The sequence below is a fragment of the Hyalella azteca genome, unplaced genomic scaffold (genome assembly GCF_000764305.2).
Source record: "Hyalella azteca isolate HAZT.00-mixed unplaced genomic scaffold, Hazt_2.0.2 contig8178, whole genome shotgun sequence".
NCBI lineage: Eukaryota > Metazoa > Arthropoda > Malacostraca > Amphipoda > Hyalellidae > Hyalella > Hyalella azteca.
Window position 1 is genome coordinate 55,363 of NW_025938278.1, and position 11,418 is coordinate 66,780.

Below are 11,418 nucleotides of genomic sequence, written 5' to 3' on the forward strand. Positions count from 1 at the left end.
TCGTAAGGCTGTCTTGTCGTAAGGCGGGAGCTTCGTAACTTCGTAAGGCCTGTCTCTTATACACATCTAGATGTGTATAAGAGACAGCTCCTCCAGCATCCTTCTCCTTGCATCTCTCCTCCAGCATCCTTCTCCCTGCATCCCACCTCCAGCATCCTTCTCCCTGCATCCCTCCTCCTACATCCTTCTTGCCCTGCGTTGCTAGAATTCATGCTACCAACAAAACTGTTTACTGAGACAAATTGTTAACGCTTTACGGTGCTAATTCACTCTGGCTGCAGGTCTACAACGCTGTCTAGAGAACAGCAACGAATCTGACAGCAGTTAGTTCACGAACAAATTGTCAAGTTATTCGTCGTGACATTGGAAGCATTGCATCCTTGAATAAGTTGCATCATAAATCGTTAGGAATTGAGTAATCATTAAAGTAAATGTAACCTGTTGCAACTGAGACATTGCCACCGCCACCTCATTTCCTCCGCTATCTCCCAAGGTTAACAGCAAATGCCAGAGTTGAACAACTTTCAGCTAACGCTTCTGCTTCCATCTGAACCAGCGATGCCCAACTCCGCTGAACTTTAGCGTTATGTGTGTATAATGGCTTCATAACTTCAGGGGTCATTGCGTTACACATCGAGTGTTGTGATAGTTTTGATTAGGTGTACAAAAACCAAGTCTTTGAGGCAATCATCCATGTTAGGCGGTGTGACTCCTGTAGCTGCCCTTGACCGGCGCTACTGAAGCATGCATGCACCGGTGCATGTCTCAGCACCCTGCCCTTAGGTAGCTCTAAGTTTATCCTGTCTTGTTGCTCTTATTCCTTAAATTTTATAGCTCTTAGTTTATCCTGTCTCGTTGCTCTTAGTCCTTAATTTTATAGCTCTTTGTTTATCCTGTCTCGTTGCTATTAGTCCTTAATTTTATAGCTCTTTGTTTATCCTGTCTCGTTGCTCTTAGTCCTTAATTTTATAGCTCTTTGTTTATCCTGTCTCGTTGCTATTAGTTCTTAATATTTTATAGCTCTTTGTTTATCCTGTCTCGTTGCTCTTAGTCCTTAATTTTATAGCTCTTAGTTTATCCTGTCTCGTTGCTCTTAGTCCTTAATTTTATAGCTCTTAGTTTATCCTGTCTCGTTGCTCTTAGTCCTTAATTTTATAGCTCTTTGTTTATCCTGTCTCGTTGCTCTTAGTCCTTAATTTTATAGCTCTTAGTTTATCCTGTCTCGTTGCTCTTAGTCCTTAATTTTATAGCACTTAATTTATCCTGTCTCTCAGTTCTTAAATTGTATTCTATATCTTTATGCATCGCGGCTGTCCCTGGCAGAAGTCGTGAGAGTCCTATAGGTTGAAGATTGCAATAGATTTAAATGCTATTTCATATCATCAGAACTCTACATATGGCTGAAAATGTTGCCGCTAATGAATTGTGAACGTATATTTGCAAGCAACGCGCTGACCTCGAAACTGAACCTGTTTTATTGCAATAATTTATTGATAGTAACGAGCGAGTTCGAAGGAATTACGAGGCTGTGCGTGCCTGCTTACAAATCAATACAATTTCTCTTCATTAGGTAAATGTTAAGATGGTGAAGACAACTGACCCATTGTACATTCTTAGTGGCACGTGATGACGGCTATTGCATCATCTCTCGTCATCTCTACGTCGCCTGTATCAGCATTAAGCTGGTGGCCATCATCACTGGCCCTCATCATTGTCGCATCAACCGTCCGCTGATCTGACATCATCAGCCATGACTGTCTCTCCATCATCACTGGCCCTCATCATTGTCGTATCAACCGTCCGCTGTTCAGACATCATCAGTCATGACTGACACTCCTTCATCACTCTCAGCATCACCGTATTAACTATTCGCTGATCTGACATCATCAGTCATGACTGACACTCCATCATCACACTCATCACTGTCATCATCACCATATTGCATGCAGTGACCGCGCTGAAGCCGTGGCACGCAAGACGCGCGGTTACGCAGCTGCCGCAACGCATGCCTGGCTGCGCTGTTCTGCGTGGCGCAATAAATGTCTTCTGCTGATTTATTGTCATGGTATTTGGGGACCCTTTTAGCGCTGCAATACTGGGGCATTAGATTGAGACATCTGGCGGCCATTAATGTCAAGAAATATGTATGTTTTCAATTCTATGGAAGAAAACACATTCGCTAGTGCTTGAAATCTTGGCCAAATTTGGATACTTCCAGAAGTACACAAGTTTTCTAGCGCGTAAATGCCCTAGACTTGAATTCATTCAGTATCACATGCATTATTACTTTAAAGGCAACCGTATAAATAAGTTGGAATGAACTGAATAAATAATAATTGAATAAAAATGATGAATGATATAATAAAAATTATAAACAATATAATAAAAATAATAAGTAATATAATAATAACAAAAGAGCTTAGACATATGCATGCAAGCATGCCGTCCGCGGGACTCACTTCCTCCTTTCTTCGGTAAAATCTGGAAGGCATTAAATACCTGAGCCTTGTGTGCAGGCTGGTCATGAAGCGACCAGAGAAAATATGTTATTTAAGGTTAGAAGTTGTGTTTTAAATACGTAAATAAATAAAAAGCTGCTGAATAATTAACGTTCTTTACACATAGTTTGTGAGCATATGCTATGTACCTATATCAAAGAATTTTGCACGAAAAATCATGATTTGAAATTCTCGATCGTTACCGTAAAATTAGATGCTTTGTTTCGTATGAATAAAAAATACTTATTAATTTATTTATTGAAAATAATTTACAAATTTCAGAAGTAATGCATGAAATATATGACTGCCGCAGGTATCTGAGTGTCATTTCCATGAAGGATGTACCATAACATGCTGGAGGCAGTGCACGCCGTGTTATCTTTATCATGAAGCTGATTGTTAAATGTGTTCAATTCGCTGAAATACGAAGATTGCTAACAGATTTGCAAGGTTGTTCAACACAAGTAGTTTCGAAAATGCGCTGAAAAATGTCTCAAAGTCTAACTGTGCAACTGAAAATGCATGTCTAATTGGTTCTTTGTGAATGATATTACTTGGCTTGAAACCGTCCGCAATGTATACAATGGACGACAGATTTGTTGCGATTACTCTGCTGTCACCACTTCGCAAGTTACGTCGACGCGCATTGCGTCCAAATTCGATTTTTAACAGCTGCAATCTTCGAATCCGAACAATTGTGCGGACGCCAAGCCCTGGATTGCTCAAGTGACCCTCCGCATTTGCAACAGACGACTTTTTTGCCCTTCATTGATGAGTGAACATCTAAGCGCCTCCCACGCACTGCATTCTATCAACACTAAAAGTTCTTTTTGCACCGCCTCTTCGTACTCGTCATCTCCTTCACCGCCTGTTTTGTTGCTGGTTTTCATTGGAGGTTTTGTTTCGAAGTTACGCTTCTCTCGATTAGCTCGACAATTTTCTTAGAAACGTTTAGAAAATTTCGTTGTACCGTTAGACCCAATCAGGGTGTAAATTCGAAGCACTCGTAATGATGGTGCAGAGCAAAAAAGGTATTTGGGGCCGGTCTCTTGACCTATTTGGGGATAAAAAGTGATTTGGGGCCGGTCTCATGACCTATCTGGGGATAAGAAGCGATATAGGGCCGGTCTCATGACCTATTTGGGGATAAAAAGTGATTTGGGGCCGGTCTCTTGACCTATCTGGGGATAAAAAGCGATTTGGGGCCGGTCTCTTGACCTATCTGGGGATAAAAAGCGATTTGGGGCCGGTCTCCTGTCCTATCTGGGGATGAAAAGCGATTTGGGGCCGGTCTCATGACCTATCTGGGGATGAGAAGCGATTTGGGGCCGGTCTCATGACCTATTTGGGGATAAAAAGTGATTTGGGGCCGGTCTCATGACCTATCTGGGGATAAGAAGCGATATAGGGCCGGTCTCCTGACCTATCTTGGTATAAAAGGCGTTTTTGGGCCGGTCTCCTGACCTATCTTGGTATAAAAGGCGATTTAGGGCCGGTCTCCTGGCCTGTCTGGGGATAAAAGGCGATTTGGGGCCGGTCTCTTGACCTGTCTGGGGATAAAAGGCGATTTGGGGCCGGTCTCCTGTTCTGTCTGGGGATTAAAGGCGATTTGGGGCCGGTCTTTTGACCTATCAGGGGATAAAAGGCGATTTGGGGCCGGTCTCCTGACTTGTCGGGGGGATTTAAAGTCGTTCTTCTGACCTATGTGGGTGAGAACTGCCGATTTAAAGTCGTTCTCCTGACCTATGTGAGTGAGAACTACCGATTTAAAGTTGTTCTCCTGACCTTTGTGAGTGAGAAGTGCCGATTTAAAGTTGTTCTGCTGACCTATGTGAGTGAGAACTGCCGATTTAAAGTCGTTCTCCTGACCTATGTGAGTGAGAAGTGCCGATTTAAAGTCGTTCTCCTGACCTATGTGAGTGAGAAGTGCCGATTTAAAGTCGTTCTCCTGACCTATGAGTATCCAAGTCGAAAGTCTACGATTGCTCTTAGGAAACACTGCGTTGCGTATGCGGTCTCCAGTGCTAAAAACTCTACCGATAAATTCTATGGAAAGAAGTTATCAGAGTGCAACGGTCCGACTTTTGCGTGAGGCATTTTTCCTGCGAGATGTGACCTCTTTTGAGACCATTACTTCGATGGCCACAGCGTCTGAGCTCGTTCTGAGCAAACCCAATGCTCTATAAAAGTGCTTTTAATGTGAAGCCGCCATTTACTTAGTGACTAGATTTTTATTTATTTTACCAAACTACGGTGCTCCTTCGACTAGGTAATTATAATTCCGAGGATTTTCAGGAAAATTAGTTAAATTAGTTGAAGCATCTGTTCAATTTAGACGACGATACCTCAAACAAGTGTTCACAACATGAATATGATAGCGGGAAAAATTCTTTTAAAAATGAGCATGCCTTTAATTGATATCATTGGAGAGATTGCAACTTGCCAAATATTCTGTAATCCTCAGTCACCAATTTTTTCCAACAACGGGAACGACACAGTCGTATTACTGATTATTATTATTGCCGTATAAAATACTTATTAGCTCTTGGACATTTTAAATGTGTTCTTACACTGGTCCTGCATTATATGTTAACGACTGGTTCCATTGTCACGTTATCTATTGTCAGTGTATTAGAGTGTACAGGTTTTATAATGTTCCTAATCTAGGTTCTGCTCGGTGCACTTGTTTCTGTGGCTCCACACTTCTTTGTCCGTTTGAGAAAATGGCAACTCTAGCGTTGAGTCGCACTTGTTATTCTCGCACTGCCAACTTCATCTTGCCTTCATCATGCCTTCATCACGCCTTCATCTTGCCTTCATCTTGCTTTTATCGTGGATTTAACTACTAGCGTCAAAAATTCAAGAATCGGCAACAGGCCATGGGCCTATTTCTTCAATGCCGACACTTCTATTCTAAGCGTGTGCAGTGTTGCTTGATCGAGGCTAAAGAATTCCGTCTTTGGAAGCTTAATTTGTTAGCCGACGTTTTAAGTCACTTTAACGCTATCCTGTATAGAAATTGATATGTGATCTTAAAACAAATATTACAACCTTATCATAAGCAGTATAAACATATATATGCCTTCGCCCTTCCGGAAGGGACGGCAAGTTTTACGCGCGTTGTCCTTGACACGAGCGTAAAACACAAGCTGTCTTGCTCGTAAGAAAATCAATAAAAGACTACGGCTATTGAGACAGATTCGCTGAGATCAATGTGTGTTTTCGGGTGATGGCTCGCAAGACGCAGAGATCCTGTTTCCTGCCTCAAAATTAAAGGTTTTCCCATGGCTGATCTAATTGCGTGTCCGGAGCCTGCAAGTCACGTCGTGCCATTGACCGCATCTCAGCCTGCGGCCTCGACGGCTCTTCGCTCGGCAAGAGCATCTATTCTGGCTGAGCTCCTTGGACGAGTCAAAAACCCGCATGTTTCTTGATAATTTAAAATTCATCACGGAAATACACCGACATTTTTATGCACACTGCTTTCTTGTGGTGCCCAGGATCGTACAGCGGAGCACCTGTATTCCGAACTGGGGGTTCGTAAGGCTGTCTTGTCGTAAGGCGGGAGCTTCGTAACTTCGTAAGGCAAGGTTCTCCCCGTACAAAGTTGTGCAGGTTTACCGCAGTAGCCCCTCCGTTGTAGTTTTCTTTGAATGTCCGTTTTTTATGAGAAAAGAAGCCCGCTTAGCCACGCACGCGCCACGGGAATGTCCCCTTACCGCTGAGCGTCGCAACAGCGCCTCATACTTTGCCTCTCCCATGCCAGCCTCACCCCGCCGCCTCACACCCCGCCTCTCCCGTGCCAGCCTCACCCCGCCGCCTCACAAGACGTTATTGACTTGATATCTTGACGTTATTCAAGTGACGTTATTGACTTGTTATCTTGACGTTATTCAAGTGACGTTGTTGAAGTGACGTTATTCACCATGGTCTATGGCCGTGGCCTATTTCTTCAGTGCCAACACTTCTATTTTATTCTATTCAAGTACCTAACGTTATTGAAGTAACGTCATTCATTTGTTTCATTGCAGTACCGGCGAGCATCATGCCCCCTGGCGTTCGAGAAAGGCGGAATCTCAGCTGCGTTCTGGAGCAGGTATGTACCGGGTTTTAAAGGAAATTAATAAAATAATCAATATAAATAGAAACGTACGATAAGATGTGCAATATTTTTCCACTAAGTCGATCCAATAAGAGATCCCTTGTATTTTATCGAAATTTGGATAGTCCCTCATAAATTTCGACGCAAGGTTGAACAATTTTCTTTGCCGTTTTCTATGGTGTCGATGGGGAGTCTATTTATTTAGTTTATTTCTAGTGACCGCCCACGAGCAATCTAGGGAAGTGTGAGATGAAGACCATAAGGAAGGTCAAAGATGAAGGACCAAAATAATCGATGCGTATATTAAATGAATAAAAAGTGAATTTATCAATATATAATAAATATTTTTTTGTACATGCGTTCTGGTGCCAATTTGAAAGCTTCTACTAAAATAGCATGAGGCTCTTTCCTAACGTTCAAATTTAAAGTAAAGTTCAGCATAGTTGCGTGAACAGCCTTACATATTAGGCTGATACTTTCAGCTTGATTGTTGGCATAGAGAAGATAGCGGTCTAAGCTGCGTGCGATGAGAGAGCTGACTAAGTTGCGTGCGATGAAAGAGCGGACTAAGCTGCGTGCGATGAGAGAGCGGACTAAGCTGCCTGCGATGAGAGAGCGGACTAAGCTGCCTGCGATGAAAGAGCGGACTAAGCTGCATGCGATGAGAGAGTCCGTTTATGCGGCGCTGTTGAGGGAGGGCAAGCTGTTCACCTTTAGACCGAGTGGCGCAGCGGCCAGCAGTGAACAAAACCAACAATGACTTCTGACTTTTACGACCCGCGCGTTACTGGCGGTTATTGATAGATAGTCAATGACGATTTCTTCTCAAATTCTCTTCGGATTTTGTGATTAGCGGCTTCACTGGGGGAATTTTGAGCTGCATTTTTGCGAAGAGCTGCGGGGATCATGAGGGCTGAGGAAAACCGGTTATTTATTTTTATGGTTACATTTTGGATTACTTCACATATCAAGATGATCAGCTCACCAATTAGGTAGTTATATCAAATTGTCCAATGTGACCTTTTTGTGTTCGAAATTTCTTTGGACCAGTCTTAATAATACCTAATATAAAGCAAAGTGATTCATATACCTTATAGTTTTAATTAAGCCTTCATCGGTCCTGCATGCTAGATATTTATAGTATTTCGAAATAATTATCGGTTATTTTCGTACAGATTGTTTTCATATGGACTTGAAAGCTCTTGTGTCGTAGCGAGTTGCTCACATTTGAAATAAATAGTTTCTTGTTTTAAGTGAAATTTTATTCCTTATAATTATTTATGGTTTCATATCTCAAGAGTCTGGTGAGAGATGAACATTTCGCTCTGCTGTGGGGTGCGTCAGAGATATTCATTCGTTAAAATAAATCTTTTCCGGTGACTGTGCCAACCGAATGCGCCATGATCCTTGGTGTGCGATGGTTAGGATGGTGTGCGATGGTTAGGATGGTGTGTGATGGTTAGGATGGTGTGTATGCAAGGATGCAGGCGAGGATCATTGGTGTGTCTCGTCGTGGTGATGGTTAGGATGGTGTGTGATGGTTAGGATGGTGTGTATGCAAGGATGCAGGCGAGGTTCCTGTGGTCGGCGCAGGAAATCCATCGTGGCCAGGATAGGAGGCCCTGGCAATGGCCGGCGCCGGGATGACTTCAATTGTCAGAACGAACTTCTTCCTCCCTCGAGTTCCCTGTCCTATGTGGTCCACTCATGTGGTCCCCGCCCTGGCACGGATACTGTGCGACAGTCTGACATCACTGCACAGCACGAATAAGGCCTGCCATGCCTCACGAATAAGGCCAGTTACCGCCTTGAGTAGATGGGCCCCCAACGCGTCGTCAGTTCAATTGTACTTTTCATTACCAAAGAACTGCGACCGCAGCCAACAACTGCCGCGCAGTCTGTACTGCGTCTGCGGCAGTAAAACTGTCTTGGTTGCCAAGGCCAAGGATATTTTAAGGGCGGCCGTCTCTTGTCCTGCCGTCAATGGCTGCCAAGGCTGGGGCGACACGGGAGGGAGTTTTAAGGGCGGCCGACGGGTTGAGTTCAAACGAAGCGAGTGAGGAAAGTTGCTGGCTTGTAGGGTTGAGGATGAGGGGAGCTTATGGAGTGAGGGCAGCAGAGGGGAGCGTGTGGAGTGAGGGCAGCAGAGGGGAGCGTGTGGAGTGAGGGNGCAGAGCGCTGTGCTGCAAGTCTACAGCTGCTGCACGTCTGCAGAGCGCTGTCCTGCAAGTCTACAGCCTGTCTCTTATACACATCTAGATGTGTATAAGAGACAGCGTATGGAGTGAGGGGAGTGTTGAGAGTGTGTGTGTGGTGCTAGGCTCAGATGTTGCTGTGCTAGTGTCGGCGATGCGTCGTGCCGTGTTGCTGCAGGCTAAAGTCCAGCCTTGTTCATTTCTGTTCCTCGCTAGTTTACCGAAACTTTGTGCTTCTGTTGTTCAAAATTTGTGCCTGTTTATGTAAATATTTGTGCTAGATTGTGAAGCTACCAATAGTTATTTCGTTTAGTGCCACGTTTTTTCTTTCGAAATAGTTGAAAATTGTCGTGAAGTTCTATAGCCTGAGCAAGCGTCTTGCCAAGACAGAACCTGTTCTACTACCCCCAGAAGTGGTCCTCTTACCCTCTCCTATCCTCAGAAGGGGTCCTTCTACCCTCCCTTACCCTCAAAAATTATCCTCCTACAATCTATTACCCACAGAAGTGGTACTCCTACCCTCTTCTTCCCTCAGAAGTGGTCTTCCTACCCTCTCCTGACCTTATAAATTTTCAAATACTTTCTCCTACCCTTCCTTCTCTCTCCTACCCTTATAAATCGTTCTAATACTCTCTCCTACCCTCTTCTAAACTTATAAATTGTTCTCCTACCCTCTCCTACCCTCCCTACTAACTCGGTTTGCTCTTGTTTTTGTCGCTCAAACTGGCGCTCTCAGGATGACTGGGAAATTAATTATTGATCCCGCGGGCGGTTGCTGGTGAAAAATTTATAGGATTTAATAATCGAATTTACGCAATACTGTTGATAAAGTGATAACCTAACCTAATTTAATATAACCTAACATGGCACCACCTAACATGTCACCTCCTAACATCTCACCACCTAACATGTCACCACCTAACTTGTCACCACCTAACATGTAACCATCTAACATGTCACCACCTAACATGTCACCACCTAACATGTCACCACCAACCTTAATTGCTATACGCAATTAGGGTTGCATCAAAATATAAAGTAATTACATCAGCTATACGCAATGGGCGCAAACTATGGCCTGCTTTTTATCATGAAAATCAGCGGATCACAGAACAAAGTCTTGTGATGCCACTAAGATCAAATAACTTTTGTCCTGACATTGTTCCACTTACTGGGATAAAGTAATCGAAATTTACACCATTAAAGTTTCAAGCATTAATCAATAGCGCGCATTTCTCTCTCATTATACAGCTTACTTGCGATAATTGCGATAATAATATAATATTATAATAAATACTTAGCGGGATGATGTCGACCTGGACTTGTGAGCGCAGTCTGCTGAGTTGGCGGTGCTTCCGTCAGCAAATATCTCGCCTACAACGGACATATTGTCTTACATAGAACTCTGAGTGTCTCCTGCGACGCTCTTGTTTGAAAACAAGTTAGCTGAGGCTGTCTTCACGTGCCTCTGAGGCTGTTCTCACGTGCCTCTGAGGCTGTTCTCACGTGCCTCTAAGGCTGTTCTCACATGCCTCAGAGGCTATTCTCACGTGCCTCAGAGGCTGTTCTCACGTGCCTAGGAGGCTGTTCTCACGTGCCTCTGAGGCTGTTCTCACGTGCCTCTGAGGCTGTTCTCACGTGCCTCTGAGGCTGTTCTCACGTGCCTCTGAGGCTGTTCTCACGTGCCTCTTGAGGCTGTTCTCACGTGCCTCTGACTTGCACATAAACGGCGACTTGTGCTGCCACATGGCACTATGTGGCATCGCATGGCACGCCACATAGTGCCACATGGCGTTCGTCAGAAAAATCCGACAAAAAACTTCTGTTATTTTGGCGCTGACAGCGCGCCTGTAGTGGCCTGGCTGGGGAGACTTGGGCTCTGTCGATTATTTGTTAATTATAATAAATAATCAGTTAAATAATAATAAATTAATCAGTTAATAATAATAATAATCAGACAATAATAATTAATAAATCAGTTAAATACTAATAAATAATCAGTTCATTATTTGTAAGAGTAGCTACGAATAGTAGCTAACTCTTGCGAATAGTAATATTAAATAATAATAGTAAAATATTAATAGAAACTCTTGCGAATAGTAATGTGTAGCTACGAATAGCTAGGGAACTAGCAGCCTTTCCTGCATGTATTAATCGAGTCACCATCTCGTATAGCATTTCACATTGTGTTTTATTTTTAAATATAATTTCGGAGTGTTTTTATAAATAGAAGAGTCGGACAACCGTGTAAATGTCTTGCCTCAGTTAGCGTCTCTCTGTTTATTGAATATCAGCCCACATGTGTATAATAATAATAAAAATAAAATCTTATATGTCTATAAATAAAATTACATGTCTATAATAATAATAAGAATAAAATCTTGACATTTCACGCGTGAATCCTGATAAAAATGTGATAAGCCAGGCCATGTGAGGCCCTGCATCTGTCTCTTATACACATCTAGATGTGTATAAGAGACAGCCTAACATCTCACCACCTAACATGTCACCACCTAACTTGTCACCACCTAACATGTCACCACCTAACATGTCACCACCTAACATGTCACCACCTAACATGTCACCACCTAACATGTCACCACCTAACATGTCACCACCTAAC

General features: G+C 43.2%; 1 protein-coding gene across 1 annotated transcript in view; it reads left to right on the plus strand.

The window, feature by feature from the left end:
* The window catches only part of LOC108668181, a gene marked incomplete at its 3' end in the record, with an annotated part of 42,392 nt that overhangs the window by 29,652 nt on the left and 1,322 nt on the right, over positions 1 to 11,418 (plus strand). The window contains exons 2-3 of the mRNA XM_018155351.2: positions 6,530 to 6,594; positions 8,480 to 8,636. Coding sequence (XP_018010840.1) covers positions 6,530 to 6,594; positions 8,480 to 8,636 — 222 coding nt within the window. The remainder of the gene's footprint in view (positions 1 to 6,529; positions 6,595 to 8,479; positions 8,637 to 11,418) is intronic.